Source organism: Balaenoptera acutorostrata, chromosome 2 (genome assembly GCF_949987535.1).
Source record: "Balaenoptera acutorostrata chromosome 2, mBalAcu1.1, whole genome shotgun sequence".
Classification (NCBI taxonomy): domain Eukaryota; kingdom Metazoa; phylum Chordata; class Mammalia; order Artiodactyla; family Balaenopteridae; genus Balaenoptera; species Balaenoptera acutorostrata.
In genome coordinates, this window is record NC_080065.1 from 115,716,210 (window position 1) to 115,740,347 (window position 24,138).

Here is a 24,138-nt window from a genome sequence, read left to right on the forward strand (position 1 = left end):
TCTCTGGGCTTTCTATCCTGTTCCATTGATCTATATTTCTGTTTTTGTGCCAGTACCATATTGTCTTGATTACTGTAGCTTTGTAGTATAGTCTGAAGTCAGGGAGTCTGATTCCTCCAGCTCCGTTTTATTCCCTCAAGACTGCTTTGGCTATTCGGTGTCTTTTGTGTCTCCATACAAATTTTAAGATTTTTTGTTCTAGTTCCGTAAAAAATGCCATTGGTAATTTGATAGGGATTGCATTGAATCTGTACATTGCTTTGGGTAGTATAGTCATTTTCACAATATTGATTTTTCCAATCCAAGAATATAGTATATCTCTCCATCTGTTGGTATCATCTTTAATTTCTTTCATCAGTGTCTTATAGTTTTCTGCATACAGGTCTTTTGTCTCCCTAGGTAGGTTTATTCCTAGGTATTCTATTCTTTTTGTTGCAGTAGTAAATGGGAGTGTTTCCTTAATTTCTCTTTCAGATTTTTCATCATTAGTGTATAGGAATGCAGGAGATTTCTGTGCATTAATTTTGTATCCTGCAACTTTACCAAATTCATTGATTAGCTCTAGTAGTTTTCTGGTGGCATCTTTAGGATTCTCTATGTATAGTATCATGTCATCTGCAAACAGTGACAGTTTTACTTCTTCTTTTCCAATTTGGATTCCTTTTATTTCCTTTTCTTCTCTGATTGCCGTGGCTAGGACTTCCAAAACTATGTTGAATAATAGTGGTGAGAGTGGACATCCTTGTATTGTTCCTGATCTTAGAGGAAATGCTTTCAGTTTTTCACCATTGAGAATGATGTTTGCTGTGGGTTTGTTGTATATGGCCTTTGTTATGTTGAGGTAGGTTCCCTCTATGCCTACTTTCTGGAGAGTTTTTTTTATCATAAATGGGTATTGAATTTTGTCAAAAGCTTTTTCTGCATCTATTGAGATGATCATATGGATTTCCTTCTTCAATTGGTTAATATGGTGTATCACATTGATTGATTTGCATATACTGAAGAATCCTTGCATCCCTGGGATAAATCCCACTTGATCATGGTGTATGATCCTTTTAATGTGTTGTTGGATTCTGTTTGCTAGTATTTTATTGAGGATTTTTGCATATATATTCATCAGTGATATTGGTCTGTAATTTTCTTTTTTTGTAGTGTCTTTGTCTGGTTTTGGTATCAGGGTTATGGTGGTCTCGTAGAATGAGTTTGGGAGTGTTCCTTCCTCTGCAGTTTTTTGGAAGAGTTTGAGAAGGATGGGTGTTAGCTCTTCTCTAAATGTTTGATAGAATTCACCTGTGAAGCCATCTGGTCCTGGACTTTTGTTTGTTGGAAGATTTTTAATCACATTTTAAATTTCATTACTTGTGATTGGTCTGCTCATATTTTCTATTTCTTCCTGTTTCAGTCTTGGAAGGTTATACCTTTCTAAGAATTTGTCCATTTCTTCCAGGTTGTCCATTTTATTGGCGTAGAGTTGCTTGTAGTAGTCTCTTAGGATGCTTTGTATTTCTGCGGTGTCTGTTGTAACTTCTCCATTTTCATTTCTAATTTTATTGATTTGAGTCCTCTCCCTTTTTCTTGATGAGTCTGGCTAATGATTTATCAATTGTGTTTATCTCCTCAAAGAACCAGCTTTTATTTTTATTGATCTTTGCTATTGTTTTCTTTGTTTCGATTTCATTTATTTCTGCTCTGATCTTTATGATTTTCTTCCTTCTGCTAACTTTGGGTTTTGTTTGTTCTTCTTTCTTTAGTTCCTTTAGGTGTAAGGTTAGATTGTTTATTTGAGATTTTTCTTGTTTCTTGAGGTAGGCTTGTATAGCTATAAACTTCCCTCTTAGAACTGCTTTTGCCGCATCCCATAGGTTTTGGATGGTCGTGTTTTCATTGTCATTTGTCTCTAGGTATTTTTTTGATTTCCTCTTTGATTTCTTCAGTGATCTCTTGGTTATTTAGTAACGTATTGTTTAGCCTCCACGTGTTTGTGTTTTTTAAGATTTTTTCCCTGTAATTGATTTCTAATCTCATAACGTTGTGGTCAGAAAAGATGCTTGATATGATTTCAGTTTTCTTAAATTTACTGAGGCTTGATTTGTGACCCAAGATGTGATCTATCCTGGAGAATGTTCTGTGCACACTTGAGTAGAACGTGTAATCTGCTGTTTTTGGATGGAATGTCCTGTAAATATTAATTAAATCTATCTGGTCTATTGTGTCATTTAAAGTTTGTGTTTTCTTATTAATTTTCTGTTTGGATGATCTGTCCATTGGTGTAAGTGAGGTGTTAAAGTCCCCCACTATTATTGTGTTACTGTCGATTTCCTCTTTTATAGCTGTTAGCACTTGCCTTATGTATTGAGGTGCTCCTATGTTGGGTACATATATATTTATAATTGTTATCTCTTCTTCTTGGATTGATCCCTTGATCATTATGTAGTGTCCTTCCTTGTCTCTTGTAACATTCTTTATTTTAAAGTCTATTTTATCTGATATGAGTATTGCTACTCCAGCTTTCTTTTGATTTCCATTTCCATGGAATATCTTTTTCCATCCCCTCACTTTCAGTCTGTATGTGTCCCTAGGTCTGAAGTGGGTCTCTTGTAGACAGCATATATATGGGTCTTGTTTTTGTATCCATTCAGGAAGCCTGTGTCTTTTGTTGGAGGATTTAATCCATTCACGTTTAAGGTAATTATCGATATGTATGTTCTTATTATCATTTTCTTAATTGTTTTGGGTTTGTTTTTGCAGGTCCTTTTCTTCTCTTGTGTTTCCCACTTAGAGAAGTTCCTTTAGCATTTGTTGTAGAGCTGGTTTGGTGGTGCTGAATTCTCTTAGCTTTTGCTTGTCTGTAAACCTTTTGATTTCTCCAACGAATCTGAATGAGATCTTTGCCGGGTAGAGTAATCTTGGTTATAGGTTCTTCCCTTTCATCACTTTAAGTATATCATGCCACTCCCTTCTGGCTTGTAGAGTTTCTGCTGAGAAATCAGCTGTTAACCTTATGGGAGTTCCCTTGTTTGTTATTTGTCATTTTTCCCTTGCTGCTTCAATAATTTTTCTTTGTCTTTAATTTTTGCCATTTGATTACTGTGTCTCGGCCTGTTTCTCCTTGGGTTTATCCTGTATGGGACTCTCTGCGCTTCCTGGACTTGGGTGGCTATTTCCTTTCCCATGTTAGGGAAGTTTTTGACTATAATCTCTTCATATATTTTCTCGGGTCGTTTCTCTCTGTCCTCCTTCTGGGACCCCTATAATGTGAATGTTGTTGTGTTTAATATTGTCTCAGAGGTCTCTTAGGCTGTCTTCATTTCTTTTCATTCTTTTTTCTTTATTCTGTTCTGCAGCAGTGAATTCCACCATTCTGTCTTCCAGGTCACTTATCCATTCTTCTGCCTCAGTAATTCTGCTATTGATTCCTTCTAGTGTATTTTTCATTTCAGTTATTGTATTGTTCATCTCTGTTTGTTTGTTCTTTAATTCTTCTAGGTCTTTGTTGAACATTTCTTGCATCTTCTCAATCTTTGCCTCCATTCTTTTTCCAAGGTCCTGGATCATCTTCACTATCATTATTCTGGATTCTTTTTCTGGAAGGTTGCCTATCTCCACTTCATTTAGTTGTTTTTCTGGGGTTTTATCTTGTTCCTTCATCTGGTACATAACCCTCTGCCTTTTCATCTTGTCTGTCTTTCTGTGAATGTGGTTTTTGTTCCACAGGCTCAAGGATTGTAGTTCTTCTTGCTTCTGCTATCTCTAACTGTTCTTTATGCCTGTGTCTTCATACCTCCTTCAGTCTCAACATAGCCAGAGTGATGCATTTAAAACATCAGTCATGTCATGTTATTCTTCCATTCAGAAGCTTTCAGTGTCTTCCCAGCTCACTAAAAGCGCAAAGTTCTTCTAATGACCTATAAGGTCCTTAGCTCCCTGGCTTCCTGTTACCCTCTAACTTCATCTGTACTGTGCCTGCATCACACCCTGCCACCCACCCTGGCTCCCTTCTGTCTTAGTGTCTTGGAAGGTGTTGTTTTCTCTGGTGAATTACTTTTCCCAGATAGCAGTATGATTCATTCTCTCACCTCCTTCTGATGTTTTCTTAAATATTGACTCAGTGCTTTTCCTTCCCCTGCTTTATTCTTTTTTCACAGACCTTATCATCATCTATCATAATATTTTTATTTTAATTGTTTATGCCCCCCCAAATAATAATTGTTAGAGCAAGACTTGTATTTTATGCTTTGCTATGTGTTTAGCACCGTAAGCAGTATCTGAACAGAGTAGACACTTAATAAATATTTAGTGAAAGAATGATATGTCTTATGGGAATTTTCTGTAGTGACTTATCCTGGCCCCTCTTCTCACTAAACGTCCTTCTTGGCATAATCTTACTTATTCACTAGGTTTTATTTATCATCCAAATGCTAAAGGAACACAAACATTTATCTCCAAACTAGATCTCTCTGTCCTGAGCTCCTTACCTGCTTACCCCTATGTTGCATGAACTTGTCCACTCAGCATCCCATTCACCTCTAACTCAACATGGTTCAAGTTCAACATACCCCTTCCCCCTTTCCTTTCTCTCACTCCCACCATCTCTCCTCTTACTGTGCTCTCTCATGGAGAATAGCAACATGATCAGCCTCATTACCAACCTAATCCAGAATCCTTCTGCCTCAATCTCCAACCCCCTGTAATGAAGCAGCACACCCTATTTGTCCAAACCTTTCTTTGTTTGCCAGCATCTTTGTTCATGTTTGCACCGTCTCTGACCTGGATTCTTCAAATGGCTTCCTCACTGTCTCTCTGACCCTCCTTCAGCCCCTACTCCTCATTTCAGCTAGGCTGGCCTTTTTGAAGGCCAAAACCATCAGTCACTGTTGCTGTCAGTCCCGTTGCTGTCAGGACCAATCTCAAACTTTATTACCTGGTTTATAAGGCCATTATTGTGACCTGCCCCCTTTAACGTCTCTGGCCTCATCTCCATCATTCCCTTCTGTAATCTCCAGCACCGCCAGGCCGAATTTCATTTCATTGCTCATATACATCATGTTTTCTTACTTCTGGGCCTATAAATATGCACATTTCTTGGCACAATATCCTTTTTTTCTCAAGCTTTAATCTCTTTCCCCGTGTATTTACCTTGAAAACTTCTACTGATTTTTTGGGCTCAGTTTATGACAAGTTCTCTAGGAAAAAAGAATTCCCCTGATCTTCCGTATAGGATACGTACCCCTGCCAAGTACTCCACAGGACCCTGCTGAAGCAGATTTTAATGCGTCTCTGTTCCCTCTATTGTCTGTGCCTACTGTACTGTCTGGCAATTACTAATCTTCTGATGGGTATTTGTTGCATTAATTTAAGTATATAAGTAATATTTTTTCATGGTAAAAATAAAGTCAATATGACACTTCAAATCCTGAAAATCATCATCTGATCCTGGGTTAATTCTATCTCTGCCTCCAACTGGCTGTCTGATTTGATAATATTTACTTCATTTGAAACCTGTTTACTCACATGTGAAATAAGAGATAGGAAACAGGTTCCCTCCAGATTTAAAAAAAAAAATCAGAGTTGTATGGGGGTCAATTTAAAATATTAAAACTGTTGGAAATCACAATTAAGGGAGCTCCTGACTCTTATAAAGTGTTGTTTATCATCAGAATGATCCATAATAGATATTTATATAATTAGCAGTGTACCATTTTTGATAATTCTGCGACATGTATCAATCAAACATGTCAGTCTGTATGGTGAATAAAAGACACAACAATAGTTTTTATGTATTAGAGCCATATGGAAGAAATTGAAATATACAAGTCTTTTAAAAACCCCAGGTTTTCAATACTTTAAAATGCAAGTGGCTATTTCTGTTTTTTTATGTAACACATGAATATCTGGCTAAGAGAATTAAATATAAGGTATCAGTGCAGTAGTGAATATTTATTTTTAGAGAAAAAAAGATGCATGGCTTTAACATTCAGGTATTTTGCATACTCTGTGCTGAAATTTGGCTGAAATCCATGTTTAATGCATACCTTGGAAAGGGGTGGTCTCTTAAATCAAGACAGAGCCTGCCTGCCAAGTACTGGCATGTTACATGGATCACTATAATGTCACAATCTCAAGGGTGTACTCCAGGAAGGAAGATTGGTATCAAATGTTGATGTCATCTATAAGGCTAAAGTAAGTATAGTAAATTGACAATATGTAAAAGGAGGAGTACAACGTTTTTATCTGAGTTCTTGCTTAGAATGTAAATGGAATATTCTAGACTGACTCCTTTCAACATTATTCATATATCTGGTTTGCTCCTCTCTTCAGTGAAAACTCCAGAAAGAGAATAGTGAGGTGTGTGTGTGTGTGTCACTATTAAAGTGTTGCAATGACAGCAGCTGTTTTTAAGTCCAAAGATATGACATAGTAAGTAGTCATTGAATAAACATAACCTACTTTGAGGCGTGAGAGCACACTGAACTGCTTTATTGCAGCTTATAATGGCATCTTAAAGGAAAATTTCAAAACCATTCACATTAAAGGCCATGGTCCAACTCCCCAAAATTTTTCAGAGCAGTATTCAGAAGCCACATGTGAAAACTGTTTGAAATGTTCAATTCTGAAGGCTCATTTAACTGTCTGTCTTCTCTTTGCCAAGTGATACCCTGTTCCATGCCTCTGGCTGTTATTTGGTATTTATAGAATCCCATCAGCATACGTGGAACTTTACTGAAGATATAAGCGAAGATCAGTGTCAGAGACTGTAAACTATTTTCTATTCTATTTGTATGAGCTTAATAAACAGTAAAGGGCCTGACTGGTGTCAAGCCAATAGAGTAGTAATGTAGCCTGGAAATTGCTCTGAAGTTTCTGATTTGGATAATCCTACTACTGGTGTTACCAAATACTACAACTCCTCTGCAGGATGCTTAGAAATAGAAACAGCACTTTAAAAATGTTTTGCCACTTTTTGACTGAGCCTAATAGGCAAGTGTTTTAACTCTAACCCTCCTACCTTATTGTTTAAGGAAGCACTGAAGGTGACTGCCAGCCATTCAAGAATTCTTTACCTAGAACAGTAGTTCTCACCCTAAACATCATACATCCCAACATGCTTTCTGAGTAAGCAATGAAGAGGGTGAGTCCCAGCTAGCACTTCAGCAACTGTGCATTCCAATGGATGTTCTCATGGGATTGTATTGAGTTGCTAAACATCCTCACAATGGAAAATCTTACAAGAATTGTTCATCTTAGAAGTTCTTCTTTCTCCCTTTAGTAATTTTTCAATTAGAAAATGCCAAATGCATAGGATTTAAAATTAGTGTATTGGAATTTAGAAGTGAGACGTCAAGAAAGGCTTCATGAATAAAGTAAATCTTAAATAGGCAGAAATCTGATATGTTCTTAAAATTAAAATGAGTTCATGCTAAAAGATATGAGCAAAAAATGAGAGTATGCAAAATATTTTTCACGAAGAATGCTTGGTTTGTGTGTGGTAGAGGTTTAGTGCCAGAAAATAATAAATGATACATTTTAAAAATAATTTGAAGACATAATTCTTAAGAAGGAGGTTAATGTTCATTGGATACCTATTTTTGCTCAGGCATCATCTCATTTACTACTCATAATAACCTCTAGTATTATATATTCTAGTAGTGCATTACTCAGTTAACATCAGATTATATTTTTTACTCGTAACTGTTCTGAAAAATAAAGCTTGAGGTAAAAATATTTATGGATCAAATTTTGTTCATTTACTTTTATCCCACTCTGTCTGTAGAAAAACCATGTGCCTTGTTTTGCTCTCCTGTTGGAAAAGAACAGCCTATTCTTCTATCAGAAAAAGTGTTGGATGGAACTTCTTGCGGATATCAGGGATTAGATATCTGTGCAAATGGCATGTGTCAGGTAAGACATTCCAAAAGGGAGAGTGTATATGCTGAAGGAGGATTGGGGGACCTTCGAGCAGCTGCACAGTACAGTGGAAAGCTCTGCCTCAACTGTGATCTTCAGCAAGTCTGATCTGCTTTGAAAGTCCATTTCTTCATCTGTATAATGAAGGGTTCAGACTAGAAAATATATAATACTCATTACTAGCTGAAAGAATATGAAAATTTTATTCAGTAACGTACATATTACAGGTGTAAAATTGTGACACTTTGGGCATTCCAGACCAGAAACTCAAGCACTCAAGTTCTTCATGTCTTGTGTCCAAGACTGAGCCATGTGGCAAAAACCTATAAAAGCAGTCTTATTACTCACTTAAAGTATCATCAACATTCTTGAATCAGCTGATTTGTAAATGTACATTCAATTTTTTATTATACTTAAGCATTTCATTTGCCTTTCTATTTCTTTTTAAAAATAATCTCCATCTACTATATGCATTTATGTGCTCTTCTTTATTTATCATTAGAAAGGAGACATTCTATTAAAATGAATATGAATAGTGTAGTGGAAAGATCAAAGGCTAAAGCTTTGAAGTTGCTAGTTACAGGTCTGCCACTGTCTCAGGTTGGCTTCCCCTGGAAGATTAATATGCAGGAAGTTTAATGCCAGGTGTTTTCATGATCAACATATATGCAGAGGGGGAAGGAGGCAGGACTCAGCACAGGGAACAGTTGGGCTTGGTACAGTCACAAGACGTCAGCTGACCGTGTGAGGAGCATTGTGGCTGGGATGGCTCTTCAAAGTTTTCCCCATTTGGGGTGAGAAAACTAGACCTTTTTAACCCCCATTATCTACTAGTGTTTGGATACAAGCTGTCCCAGGGGATGAGGGGGATGTGATCTTGGGAAAGGCAGTTTTCTTTAGGCTAGCCATTTTCTGAACAGGGCTGAAGGCTAAGAGCCATCAGCTGATAAATTTCCCAGGCGTGGAAGGAAAATATGTACATCCTTTAGTAATAAAAGAGGTATCTGAGTGGAGGAGGACTGAATCCACGACAGCCACTAGGAAACTATGTTCTCGGGAAAATCACTTAAAATATGTATGTGTCCATTAATCTGTGAAATGAAATAGGCAGGCCAGTGGTCATTGACTTTTTTGTGCAATACACTCCTTTGAGAATTTGATAAAAGTTTTGGTTTCTTCATATAAAAAACGCATACCTGACCACACATGCACACACACGCATGTGCACACATGCTCCAAAATTTGAAAACAATTACAAGCTATGGATGGATCAATCTGTGGTCCAATAGAAGTCTATAGACTTCTGGATAAAAAGTTGGAAACATCGTGAAACTTAAATGCTTTACCAGCTCTCAGATTCTTTATTTTGCCATCATGCTCTAACATTTAAAGCATAGAATCATGCAATATAATTGGTATAAGAGACAGTCTTATAATTATGTATTAATTTCCTTTATTCTTTAACAGAATATGGCAGTAGCCTGAAATATAACTTTTCATTTGTCTATTTAAAAATCATGGCAGTTATTTATCTATACATATTTTGTTTTCAAAACTCTATGTTGTGCAATTAAAACTTTTGTCTTTATTTCATCATTTTATGTAAATGTCAGATTAGTATATGACTTAAACGAATTTATTTTTCAAAAGAAATTATTTTCCTAACTCTATATGCCAAATATAATAGCTTACTTTGCTGTGCTTTTCACTTAACAGTATTGTGTAAGCCAGATCTTTTATAGAGTCCCTAGGTAAACATAAAAATAACAGCAACAACAACAAAAAATTCTACATAAGTGTTATGTGAATCTGATGATTATAATTAAAGTTCTGTGAAATGAATTGTAACTTCTGACAGCATTGGAATACTTCAGGATTCTGGCTTTTTAACTAACATGCTTCATTCGGTCTTTCAGTATAATTAAAAACATGCTTCCTTTTTTCTTTCTGACAACCTCTGTATACTGGGTTTGGCTAGAGTGTTTTATTTTATCATAAAACATACAGCATTGAAGTTGAATGTAGAATTCTAAACTTGGTGAGTGGACTAAGGAGGGCAATTGAAAATAGACAGCTTTCTCCTGGTGACCCAATTTGGCTCCCTGGCATTTCTATCCTGGAAAAGGATAGAGAAAACTCTCGTCTGTATTATCATGGTACCTGCCACTCTCCAGCCTGCCAGTGGTACTTCAGGTATCTGCCACCAGTTAAACAGTACTGTCTTTTCCAAGTCATTCATCCTCAACTTTTAGAGTTATGTGAGCATATATCAATAAGTGTGGATACTTGAGACTACCAGTTACAAAATACTAACTCTTTGATTCTTATTTTAAGCTTACGTGATTATTGAGCCATGGCATTATGTCTATCCCTGCCTTTTATTTTAGGTTTTACAAACTTATACTATCCCAGTTACAAGGGTTACAAAAAACTAAGAGACAACTAGGTACTAATTTATTCAATCATTTAACTACTATTTATCAAGTTTATTATATTTGAGAAACAAGTCGGATGCTAGGGATAGAGCAATAAAGGCACTTTTTATCATTTCAAAATCACTCTAAACTCTACTCTAAATTTTCTCCTCATTTGTACATGAAGGAGAGACTTTTTCTTTAATGCCAGGACTCTCAGGTCTTTTCATGGCTCCTGATCAGTGAACTCTGGCCATATCTTTGTTGTATTTTGAGAATTTCCTGTGGTGGCCACCTCTTTCATCCAGAAACATTCTCTTCATTTCTCCCTGAATAAGCTTTGATTCGCTGGTCAGAGTTCTCCACTATTGCATTGTTTTGTCTACTTCTTGACACTGATACACACCCTCTTGACAAAAGGAAAGGATGCTGTATTATGCAGGTTTAATGTGATTTTTGCTTTCTTGGGATGTTCATCCTGCAGCTGCATTTTATAACCTGCTCCTTCCCACACCCAACACCACCGACACCAACCACAGAAAAAGACCCTGGTTTTTTTTCTGTTTTATGTGATATTTAAAAAATTTATTTAAATAATTGTAACTTGTTATAAATGGATGTAACATCAGTCAGTCTTGCAGCTTCTTCTTGAATAGGGGTGATGGTATAATTCTACCATTTATTTCTGACAGTACAGACATATTAACTTATGCACTTTGAGTATGCACAACTTTGCAAATTATCATATTTTCTGAACATCAAAGGGAGACCAACATAATTCACTAGAAAAGAGTCAATGATTTAATCTAAGAAGATTCACATTAACATCATTCTTCTGGGAACATATAAAAATTATCCCACTGTTACTGTTTTCTTATAGCAACCATAGGTTGTGAGCAGTTCTTACTCACTCATGTGTTAGATGTCAAAGGAGATGGGGATAGAAGTTTATTGGTGAACTGTAATGAATGTAAACATTTATATTTGGTTTCCACACAGTTAATATTTAATACTCAGCATCTGCTCTTCAACCACTTTAGGAGTGAAGCCATCCATACGGTGAAGCCTATCTGTTCTATGTTGAGTAGAATGAGTTAGATTAATCATATTATATTTAATAGAAATGTGATTTCCTTTGAGATTTATGTAAATTGCATTTGTCTCCATAATAGTTTTCCAAATTGCTTTAGGATACCATTTAATTCTTAATATAAGAAAAATACTTTTATCACTACCCTACTTTGGACAATTTACTGATGGTATTATTTGACATGAGCTTGCTGTATTAGTTTGCACCAGAGAATATGGCATTTTATTCGTTTGTCAAATAAATATGTCTAGTTTGTAGAGACTAGGTTTGTCTGAAAGTAGTGGTTAAAAAAGAAAAGAAAAAGCTCACTTTATGATGTACTGTCATTCTCTTGTTGCAGAAAGTTGGCTGTGATGGTTTATTAGGGTCTCTTGCAAGGGAAGATCATTGTGGTGTATGCAATGGCAATGGAAAATCATGCAAAATCATTAAAGGAGATTTTAATCACACCAGAGGAGCAGGTGATTATTTTTTTATTTTTTCAAGATTAACAATCCAAACAATCTCTGGGGACAGATTACATTGAACTTAACTTAGAAATGACAGTTCTGATTCTGTTGAAGACTTTTGTAACGGGTATTGAATGATTTTTCGCGATGACATACAATACATGTGATATGAGCCAGAAATTCTAACAAGCCCATTTCCCAATACTGAAAACATGAAGTCATTTGTTGTGCATTTAATAAATTGGAGCAGCAAGGGAATAATCTAATTTACATTGGCTAATGTTATCAGGTTTCTACAGACCTTATCCTCCAATGCAAATTATTGATGTCTAACAGAGAATAATGATTTGTAACAGCCTGAAGCAACTATTGAGAGTATTAGTCTTCAGGTTTTCAGCTTTCCATTTTCTTTATTTTTTTCCCTAATGTTTTTACTAAATTCAAAAGGAATTAATTTTTTAAAAGAGAGAGTCTATAGCAATGTAGCATGTTGGAAACTATAACAGGGAGTCAGAAGATGTGGGCTGATGTTCCAGATATATTAAGAGAGGGAACATGTCCTCTCTTATTGTCTTTCCTCATCCATAAATACTAATACTCGGCGGATATGAGGATGAACTGATGATGACTGATCTATGTAGTGTGAATTTTAAGGTGATCCACAACAAAAAGTGATATTATCTGTACTGAAATATAATAACCTGCAAATAAGCTTTATATACAGAAAATGCTTTATACTGAAGCCCTCAAGCTTACGGAGAGGAAGCAGACATTTCTATGTTTACGTTAGTGTCTTACCTAGACATCTATCTATTGAACTATCTTAGTATTTATGATTATATTTTTGTTATCATTCATATTCTTACATTACATACATCAACTTTTTCCTGTTTTACATTTCTTGTTCAAATACCAAGACCTGACCTAAAAATATGTATTTGTTTTGATACAAAGAATAAGCCATTTACATTTGAATAATCAAGAAGACTGAGTTCATTGTAGATTTTTAAAAGTCCTTCAGAAAAGAAAATTAGACACAGCCCTCGAAAGCTGAATATAATAACCTTTTTCTAGGCCCCAGCAGAATAAAAGATAAGTGAGCTTGAAGAACTTGAAGGCTAAAAATAACTAAGGCCCAGGGTAAATTGCAGATCAAAATCTCAACCTCCAAAGCTGTGAAAAAAGGTGGCAGGTCCTACAAGTCAAAATCTGTCAGAACTCATTTAGAATAGTCAGACGAAGCTGTAACAGGCTCTTATACTTTCGCCTAAGAAGTGCAATTATAATAAGCTTTTCAGCCTGATTGTGATGGGAGACGTTTTTATAGTGCAGAAGTTCAAATCAAGTCTGAAAGACTGAAGAGATTTAAAGACACTAGAATTTTTGAAGACTATTCCTGCATAGTTATTTAATTTGCATGGAAACAGTTCACAGAAGAATACTGATGCACATTCAGCACTGGTACCTTTTTCTTAGTTGTAATAACACTTAATTTTTAAACTAAGCATTGACAACAGAAATAACAGTTAAAAATCAGTAATGCGGTTCATTCTGACTGCAGTTAGGTGGATACATTTTCCCCCCAGATTCCTAATTCAAATCTCCTTTGTTTTTATTGCACTTTAATTTCTACTTTTGTTTATTAGTTTGTTTGTAAGTTATATTAATGGCATCTGTTATTTGGAAAATGTCTAAAATGCCTACGATATTGGGAATATCAGATACTAATAATGTTACTTCCTTACAACAATCTGTCTTCCTTGCAACTCTCTGCTAGCTTAACATTGCTTACAGGGAAGAGACTAGAATTCTTAACTTGGACCATAGGGCCCTGTATGGTATTGTTCTACTTGTCTCTCTGGCATCATCTCACACCAAGGTCACTTTCCTTCTCTAAGCTGCAGCCACCAGATCTGTTACAGATGTTCAAGCTGACCATGCTCTCTCTAGCACCTTGCATTTAAAAATATTGTTCTGTTAGCTTCCTCTTAGCTTTGCCTGGTTAATTCCTAGTGTCACTTAGATCTCAGTTCAAATGTCACTTCTTCAATGAAGTGTTCCCTGAACAACCTCCACCTCCTATCACCAACTAGTTTAGTGACGCTTACCATATTTGCATCTGTACAGTTCAGTTGTATGGTAATTTTGTAATTTTACACCCTTTGGTCTTTCCTTTCCTGCTAGACTTTAAATATCAGCGAGGAAAAGTATCATGGCTACTGTTGTTCAATACCCTATTCCCAGTGACCAGTATAGTGTGTGATCCATTAACATTTGTTAATTTAATTAATAATGAAACATTACATTGTTAAGACTTAAAAAAATAAAAATCTGTATGAGTCCTTAATTATATCGTGGGCTTCATTTACTTGTGACTTTAGGAATGTGGTATTCATTTCTCTTGAGACAATTTTATCCTTGTAGTTTATGGACTTCCTAAAATTTCTTGAAGGAATTGTAGCCTTATTTGGTCCAGTTGGCCATGCACACTGTATATACTGTATGAGTAACACAAGTACAGACACATGTGGGTGTTTTCAGTCCCTGTGCTCTATTTAGAGTTTGCTAAATCATTTTTGTTGGAGCTAGAAAATCAACTTAAGAAGAGAATTCTTCTTCCTTAGTACATTTATCATGTCTTTCATTGTAACTTGCCTGGCCAGGGGATAATTTTTTAAGGGATTTTTAAAGGTAAATTGTGTATTTGGCCACTTGTGCAACTATATAGTTATCAATCTACATTTAGAAGAAGGTGGGCATAAACTCTGTTATTCTTAGTACAAGAGATGATGATACTAATCCTGTACAAGGAACACATGCTCTTAGGCTTTTTATTTGTATGTTTTCCACAGCAATAAGAGAGTCATAGTGTCATGTATTCTACCCTGTGAAATAGTAGCAGCACGCCATAGCTGGAATCAGACAGATCTGAGCTCAAAGCTTGCGTCAGCTAATTACTGACAAGGAAATCTTGAAAAAGGCAGTTTTTTTTCTCTACCTTTATTTTCCAATCTATTAAATATCTACCTTGGATGGTATCATTATGGCTAGATGAAATAATTTACATAAATTATCTATAATTGTGACTAGCACATAGCAGTTGTTCAAAATGTGGCATTTATCATTAATAGTACCAAGAAGATAATGATTACTTTGGGCGTTTTAAGATGGCTGATTAAGAATGGGATCTCTGGTTATGAAATAGGATCTTCCTATGTACAAAGCAAACTGTCCAGCGTGAGGATCAAATTTATGACCTTGACATCACAGGCTTTATTTCAACTTCTGAGCTCAGCAGTAGCCACTCGTATGTTCACTTCTTTTAAAAATGTGCATTCTCAATTGTGCTAAATGGCTTATTTACTGAAAAATATCTAGAGCCTCAGTCTTTGGCTATCCCTCTTCAAATGTCTTTGCTTAATATTTTTCTTCCTCTCTTTCTTCTTTAAACTCAATCTAACTCACCTGTCCTCCAAGGCTTTTCAATTGAATAATAGAGAATTGCTCTATATTATATATTGCTCTATACTATCTATAGTATATAGATATAACTATAAACTTATATGTAACTGTTGTCCTAAAATACAACATACCTCTGGGTTTACTGCTAAACTCAAATAGGAATTTACAGTTACTACCTCTCCTCTACTTTTCTCTATCTACTCTTCTTTTTCAGCATCCTGAAACTTATCATCTTCTCCAAACACATTACTAAATTTATTTGCTCAGAGATGAACAGTTACCTCTTGACTGTGACATCCAGTGGACTCTCCTTGGTCACCTTTCTCTTTGATGTCTGTACAGCTTTTTGCACCAACAATTCTTTTTAAAATATTCTAATTCATAAGATACTACTACATCAAAATAGCCAGATCTCTACCTCTCATGATTATTCCTTCTCTGTATTCTTTCCTAATTTTTTTTTCAGTCTCTCTGTTAAAAACCATAGGGCTTCCCTGGTGGCCCAGTGGTTAAGAATCTGCCTGCCAATGCAGGAGACACAGGTTTGAGCCCTGGTCCGGGAAGATCCCACATGCTGCGGAGCAGCTAAGCCCATGCACCACAACTACTGAGCCTGCGCTCTAGAGCCCACGAGCCACAACTACTGAGCCCGCGTGCCTAGAGTCCGTGCTCTGCAACGAGAAGCCACCACAGTGAGAAGCGCACACACCGCAACAAAGAGTGGCCCACACTCGCCACAACTAGAGAAAGCCTGCACGCAGCAATGAAGACCCAATGCAGCCAAAAATAAATAAATTAAATAAATTAATTAAAAAAAAAAACATAACTGTCACCGAGGTTGAATCCTTGACTTCTCCTGTCTCTCAGTTTTCTCCGTTAACTCCCATGGCTTAAATTACTGCCTCACAAAGGTACTTCAACAGGCTGACCTTTCCCTGGAGTTCCAGAAGTTCCAGAGTTCTTACTGGATATTTTTACTAGTGTGTTATACTGTTTTGTTAAAAACAAATTGCAAAGCCAAACGTCAGATTATTACCCAAACTTGACTTCCATGTTCCTATAAATGATGGCTGCATTTGCACATAAGTAATAATGAAGAATTGTGTTCAATGTTTATTTCCCCACTTTCTGTTGGTTCTCAAATTCAGAATTTGTTTTCTTTACTATGCCTTCTGGTTTTTCTACCTTAGCCTCTAGCACTCCTGGATTTTTACATTAGCCTCCTGACACTGTTATCTACAACTATATCGCTGGGCATCTTGCATACTGCTGTCAGATAAAGCCTCTCCAAACCAGTATCTAACTACCGCATTCCTTGCTGTAGAATGTTCAGTAGCTTCAAATGGATAAATTCAGTGTCCTGGGCATGCATTTAAACTCTCCTACTATAGCCAAATTCTTACACCTTCTCATTCTGTCAGAATTATTATATTTATGTGGTCCTAAAAATACCACTTACTATTTACTTTTCTTTACATTCAGTGAACTCATTCTTTTTCTGTATGTAGTTGACTCTTGAATAACAAAGGTTTGAACTGCATGGGTCCACTTATATGTGGATTTTTAAAAATAGTAAATACTATAGTACCACACGACCTGCAGTTGTTCGAATCTACGGATGTGGAACCACGGATACAGAGGGTTCACTATTTATTATACTCAGATTTTTTACTGCATGGAAGATCAGTGCCCTTAACCCCTGCATTGTTCAAGGGTCACCTGTATATCCAAATTCTATCCATTCTTCAAAGACAGTTAATCTATTTGCTTCTTTATGAAGCTTTCCTTGACTATATGAAATGTTCTCTCCTCTGAATCATTGTGATTCCTGCTGATGGGAGTGTTTCTCAAACATAAGTAATGTATATAACCATTTAAAAGAAAAAAAGGAAAAAAATCCCACTTCTGTGAGTTAAAATAGCAGCGAAACTTTTGAGTATTGATGTGATCAGAGAAGGGGGACAGTTTAAACAACATTGATTTACACTCTTCAGCAGGGAATTAACCATATTATTTTGAATATGATCTTTTTAACATAAATTTGGAAGTTTTATTTAACTCATTTTTATGTAAGATATCTGTGCCTTGTCTTTCTAATTCAATTATAAGCTCATTGAGTACACAGACCTTCTTACCTTACTTCAATATACCAATAGACAATAAACATTTGTTTCCATTTTCATTGCTGCATATTGTGTTCATGTAACAAAGTGGAAGTGCTTGTATGATTTGGTGTTACTAAAAATGGTTAAATTGAGTAAGTAGTATTTGCTAATGGAAATGTTGATTTGAAAAGCACAGACCTCTAATCCCAGGCACTGCCACCAGGTGGGGTGTCTGTTACCTTTTGGTAAACACCAAATAATTGTCAACAGTTTCAGGAATTTGAATTATTGATCAACAGGAGACAACTCTGGGATTAGCTGTTATACCTTTTTAACGTAGCTTTGAAATTAGACTTTTATCAGGGCTATATGTAGCTACACAGAAGTACTAAGAAGACTATTAAATGTTATTTTAATATAATTTTAAAGCATAACTATTCAGCCAAAAGTTGGCATCTGCTCTTTTCTGCACCAAATGAAGTCTTGATTTTGACTTTTTATGCACACTTTCTCTTCTATCCAGCTTTATCTTACCGTCTTATTTCACTTCAAGCATTGCATTCCTAACCACTGCCGAAGAATATTTCCTAAGAAACACCTAATTGTATCTTGCTCCTAGCAGTCAGACACCTTCCAGGGTGACACCAGATTGCTTGGTGTGGCCTTACACTTCTCTCCAACCCCAGATTCAAAACCCTTGGTTAATCTTCCAGAGAGGGCTTGGTCTCTCTTGTCCTATACTCAACTACTTCAGGGACCAGATATCCGCCATCTGTATGCTCTCCAGCTGTGTTTGCTCCTTCCCCACACTTTCTAACTTAAAGGAGTTCCATGAGCAGAACTTAAGGTTATTTGCTCTGTTCCAAGATTCACTGTGTTTCTAACCAGGCTGTCCCATTGTGCTTTTTTCTCACCTCATAACTCATAAGCTGTCAGGGAGCTTTACAGTCACCTACTTGCTCTTGATAGCATTGTATTCTCAACGTTTTTCCAAGAAACTTCTCCACTTGAACCTATGACAGCTTTTATACATAATTTTTTTTCTTTACATAGGTATTGAAGTATCACAGCAAAAGCCAAAACCAAAAGAAAAATAGGGCAAGTCAATGAAGAAAAGAGGGATTAGAAAAAACTCAAGATGTATTTCATGTTTTATTGACTCTTACAGGTTATGTAGAAGTGTTGGTGATACCTGCTGGAGCAAGAAGAATCAAAGTTGTGGAGGAAAAGCCGGCACACAGCTACTTAGGTAACCTGTGTTACAGGCGCAGAACCCATGCAAGTCCAAGCTTAGCTGCTCTGCCCTGAGAGTTCTCTTATGACCAGGACGTCAGTGTGTTTCTACTTACATGTTTGAATTTCCCAGGAAGCACCTCTTGTCATATCAAGTAGGAATTTTTTCCTTCCTTCCCAGGGACTTCCCGGGAGCAAAAGCAATCTGGTTGTCTCTATGTTTGGTGGGGGTGGGTGTTATAAATTACTTCTGCATGTTAGTCCATGTTAGGAAACAAACACTCATTGGGGGATTTGGGCATGTTTTATTTCATATATATATATATTTAATATATTTATTTCATATATGCATGAACATAAATGTATACATATTCATGTTTACTGCATGTGCAAATGCATACATCAATGTGTGTGTATATATATAATGATTGCTCTATAATTTGGAAATCTTGTGGGATTCTTAAAAAAATTTCTATGTACTAAAAGGACTTCCCCTTTTAACGGAAGACAATGCTCTCTTTTTCCTCACTTCAGGTGTACTCATCTATGAAGAAAGTATTCTTTAAAAAATTTTTAATAGAAAAAGTTGACTTGCAATATTATGTAGTTTCAGGTATACTGCATAGTGCTTTGACATATGCATACATTATGAAATGGTCACCACCATAAGTCTAGTAACCATCTGTTCCCAAATGAAGTTATTACAGTGTTACTGACCATATTCCTTTTGCTGTATATGGCAGGACCTTGACTTGCTAATTTCATTACTGGAGGTTTTTGGGTTTTTTTTTAATTTTATTTATTATTTATTTATTATTTATTTTTGGCTGTGTTGGGTCTTCGTTTCTGTGCGAGGGCTTTCTCTAGTTGTGGCGAGTGGGGGCCACTCTTCATTGCGGTGTGCGGGCCTCTCACTATCGCGGCCTCTCTTGTTGCAGAGCACAGGCTCCAGACGCGCAGGCTCAGTAGTTGTGGCTCACGGGCCTAGTTGCTCCGCGGCACGTGGGATCTTCCCAGACCAGGGCTCGAACCTGTGTCCCCTGCATTGGCGGGCAGATTCTCAACCACTGCGCCACCAGGGAAGCCCATTACGGGAGGTTTTTACCTCTTAATACCCTTCACCTATTTCATGTACCCCCCGCCCTCTCCCTCTGGCAGTCAACCCTTTGTATCTAAGAGTTTCTTTTTGTTTTGTTTGTTTTTCTTGTCTGACTGCTATGGCTAGGACTTCCAATACTATGTGGAACGAAAGTGGTGAGAGTGGGCATCTTTATCTTGTTCCTGATCCTAGAGGAAATGCTTTCACCTATTCACCATTGAGTATGATGTTGGCTGTGGTTTTGTCATATCTGGCCTTTATTATGTTGAGGTATATTCCCTCTATACCCATTTCATTGAAAGTTTTTTTTTATCATAAATAAATGTTGAATTTTGTAAAAAGCTTTTTCTGCAGCTATTGAAATGATTATATGATTTTTATTCCTCAGTTTGTTTACATGATGTATCACATTGATTGATTTGTCGATATTGAACCATCCTTGCAACTCTGGGATAAAGCTCACTTAATCATGGTGTAATATCCTTTTAATGTATTGTTGAATTTGATTTTCTAATATTTTGTTGAGGAGTTTTGGATCTATATTCATCAGGGATATTGGACTGTAATTTTCTTTTTTTCTGGTGTCTCTGTCTAGTTTTGGTATAAAGGCAATTCTGGCCTCACAGAATGAATTTGAAAGTGTTCCTTTCTCTTCAGTTTTGGGGAATAGTTTGAGAAGGATAGGCATTAGGTCTTCTTTAAATGTTTGGTAGATTCACCTGTGGAGCTGTCTGGTCTTTGACTTTTGTTTATTGGAAGTTTTTTGATTACCGAATCAATTTCATTACTGGTAATTGGTCTTTCTTACTTTCTATTTCTTCCTGATTCAGTCTTAGAAGATTGCATATTTCCAGGAATTTATTCATTACTTATAGGTTGTCCAATTTATTGATGTATAATTATTTATAGTAATCTCTTATGATCCTCTATATTTCTCTGGTGTTAATTGTAACTTTCTTTTCATTTATGATTTTATTTAATTGGGCCCTTGAGAAAGTATTTTTAAATTTTTAAGTACTGCTTCTGGAAAAAAATTCTATCAGCTATTTTAATTAGGCCAGTTAATGATTTTTAAATATTATGTTGTCAAAATACATATTGCTTATAAATTAATATTTCAAGCTAATTAAGTCATGCAAAATGATCTTTTATAGTCATGGCATCCACAGATAGAGGTATCTAATGTGATATGGCTGGAAAAAGACTAAATATTTTCCCAGAATTTAAACATTGTATTTATATTATTTTTTTTAATTTTTATATTTTTATTTTATATTGGAGTATGTTTGATTTACAATGTTGTATTAGATTTAGGTGTACAGCAAAGTGATTCAGTTATACATATACATATATCTATTCTTTTTCAGATTCTTTTCCTATTTAGGTTATTACAGAATATTGAGTAGAGTTCCCTATACTATACAGTAGGTCCTTGTTGATTCCTATTTTATATATACTAGTGTGTATATGTTAATCCCAACCTCCTAATTTACGCCCTCCCCCTTTTTTCCCTTTGGTAACCATAAGTTTGTTTTCTAAGTCTGTGAGTCTGTTTCTGTTTTGTAAGTAAATTCATTTGTATCATTTGTTTAGATTCCTCATGTAAGTGATATGATATTTGTCTTTCTCTGACTTCACTTAGTATGATAATCTCTAGGTCCATCTATGTTGCTGCACATAGAATTATTTTATTCGTTTTTATGGCTGAGTAATATTCCATTGTATATATGTACCAGCATCTTCTTTATCCATTCATCTGTTCATGGACATGTACACTGCTTCCATAGCTTCACTATTGTAAATAGTACTGCAATAAATATTTAGGGTGCATGTATCTTTTCGAATTAAGGTTTTCTCCAGATATATGCCCAGGAGTGGGATTGCTGGATCATATGGTAGCTCTATTTTTAGTTTTTTGAGGAACCTCCATAATGTTCTCCATAGTGGCTGTACGAATTTACATTCCCACCAACAGTGTAGAAAGGTTCCCTTTTCTTCACACCCTCTCCAGCATTTATTGTTTGTAAGGTTTTTGATGATGGACCATTCTGACTGGTGTGAGGTGATACCTCATTGTAGTTTTGATTTGCATTTCTCTAATAACTAGCGATGTTAAGCATCTTTTCATGTGCTTTTGACCATCTGTATGTCTTCTTTGGAGAAATGTCTATTTAGATCTTTGGCCCATTTTTGGATTGGGTTGTTTGTTTTTTACATATTGAGTTGCGTGAACTGTTTGTATATTTTGGAGATTAATCCCTTGTCAGTTGCATCATTTGCAAGCATTTTCTCCCATTCTGTGGGTTGTCTTTTCCTCTTATTTATGGTTTCCTTTGCTGTGCAAAAGGTTTTAAGTTTAATTAGGTCCTGTTTGCTTATTTTTGTTTTTATTTTCATTACTCTAGGAGGTGGATCCAAAAAGATATTGCTGCAGTTTATGACAAAGTGTATTCTGCCTATGTTTTCCTCTAAGAATTTTATAATATGCAGTCTTACATATAGGTCTTTAATCCATTTTGAGTTTATTTTTGTATATGGTGTTAGAGAATGTTCTAATTTCATTCTTTTACATGTAGCTGTCCTGTTTTCCCAGCACCACTTATTGAAGAGACTGTCTTTTCTCCATTGTATATCCTTGCCTCCTTTGTCATAGATTAGTTGACCATAGGTGTGTGGGTTTATTTCTGGGTTTTCTATCCTGTTCCATTGGTCTATATTTCTGTGTTTGTGCCAGTACAAAACTGTTACCGTAGCTTTATAGTATAGTCAGAAGTCAGGTAGCCTGATTCCTCCAGCTCCATTTTCCTTTCTCAAGATTGCTTTGGCTATTTGGGGTATCTTGTGTTTCCACACAAATTTTTAAATTTTTTGTTCTACTTCTGTGAAAAATGTAATTGGGAATTTGATACGGATTACATTGAATCTATAGATTGCCTTGGGTAATATAGTCATTTTGACAATATTGATTCTTCCATTCAAGGAACACGGTATATCTTTCCATCTGTTTGCCTCATCTTCGGTTTCTTTCATCAAAGTCTTTTAGTTTTCAGAGTACAGGTCTTATGCCTCCTTAGGTAGCTTTATTCCTATGTATTTTTTTCTTTTTGATGTGATGGTAAATGGCATTATTTCCTTAATTTCTCTTTCTGATCTTTCATTGTTATTGTATAGAAATGCAACAGAAATCTGTGTATTAATTTTGCATCCTGTAACTTTACCACATTCATTGATGAGCTCTAGAAGGTTTCTGGTAGCATCTTTAGGATTTTCTATACATAGTACCATATCATCTGCAGACAGTGACAATTTTACTTCTTTTCCAATTTGGATTTCTTTTACTCCTTTTTTCCTCTGATTGCCGTGGGTAGGACTTCCAAAACTATGTTGAATAAAAGTGGCAGGAGCGCACATCCTTGTCTTCTTCCTGATCTTAGAGGAAATACTTTCAGCTTTTCACCATAGAGTATGATGTTAGCTGTGGGTTTGTCATATATGGCTTTTATTATGTTGAGGTGTGTTCCCTCTATGCCAACTTGCTGGAGAGTTTTTATCATAAATGGGTGTTGAACTTTGTCAAAAGATTTTTCTGCACCTATTGAGATGATCATATGGTTTTTATTCTTCAATTTGTTAATGCCATGTATTGTACTGATTGATTTGTGGACACTGAAAAATCCTTGCATCCCTGGGATACTCCCACTTAATCATGGTTTATGATCCTTTTAATGTATTGTTGGATTCGGTTTGCTAGTATTTTTGCGTCTATGTTCATCAGTGATATTGTTCTGTAATTTTCTTTTTTTGTGGTATCTTTGTCTGGTTTTGGTATCAGGGTGATGGTGGCCTCATAGAATGAGTTTGTGAGTATTCCTTTCTCTGCAGTTTTTTGGAATAGTTTTAGAATAGTGGTTGTTAACTCTTCTCTAAATGTTTGATGGAATTTACCTGTAAAGCCAGCAAAAGTCCTGGACTTTTGTTTGTTGGGAATTTTTTAATCACAGTTTCAATTTCATTACTTGTGATTGGTCTGTTCATATTTTCTATTTCTTCCTGGTTCAATCTTGGGAGATTGTACCTTTCAAAGAATTTGTCCATTGCTTCTAGGTTGTCCATTTTATTGGCAAATACTTGCCTATAGTAGTCTCTTATGATCCTTTTTATTTCTGTGGTGTTGTAACTTTTCCTTTTTCATTTCTAGTTTTATTGATTTGGGCTTTCTTCCTTTTTTCTTGATGAGTCTGCCTAAAGGTTTATCAATTTTGTTTATCTTTTCAATGAACCAACTTTTAGTTTCATTGATCTTTTCTATTGTTTTATTCATCTCTATTCCATTTATTTCCACTCTGATCTTTATAATTTCTTTCCTTCTACTAACTTTGGG

General features: G+C 35.8%; 1 protein-coding gene across 1 annotated transcript in view; it reads left to right on the forward strand.

Moving 5' to 3' along the window:
• The window catches only part of ADAMTS19 (ADAM metallopeptidase with thrombospondin type 1 motif 19), a 298,785-nt gene that overhangs the window by 189,602 nt on the left and 85,045 nt on the right, over window positions 1-24,138 (forward strand). The window contains exons 14-16 of the mRNA XM_057540882.1: window positions 7,772-7,899; window positions 11,750-11,870; window positions 18,594-18,674. Coding sequence (XP_057396865.1) covers window positions 7,772-7,899; window positions 11,750-11,870; window positions 18,594-18,674 — 330 coding nt within the window. The remainder of the gene's footprint in view (window positions 1-7,771; window positions 7,900-11,749; window positions 11,871-18,593; window positions 18,675-24,138) is intronic.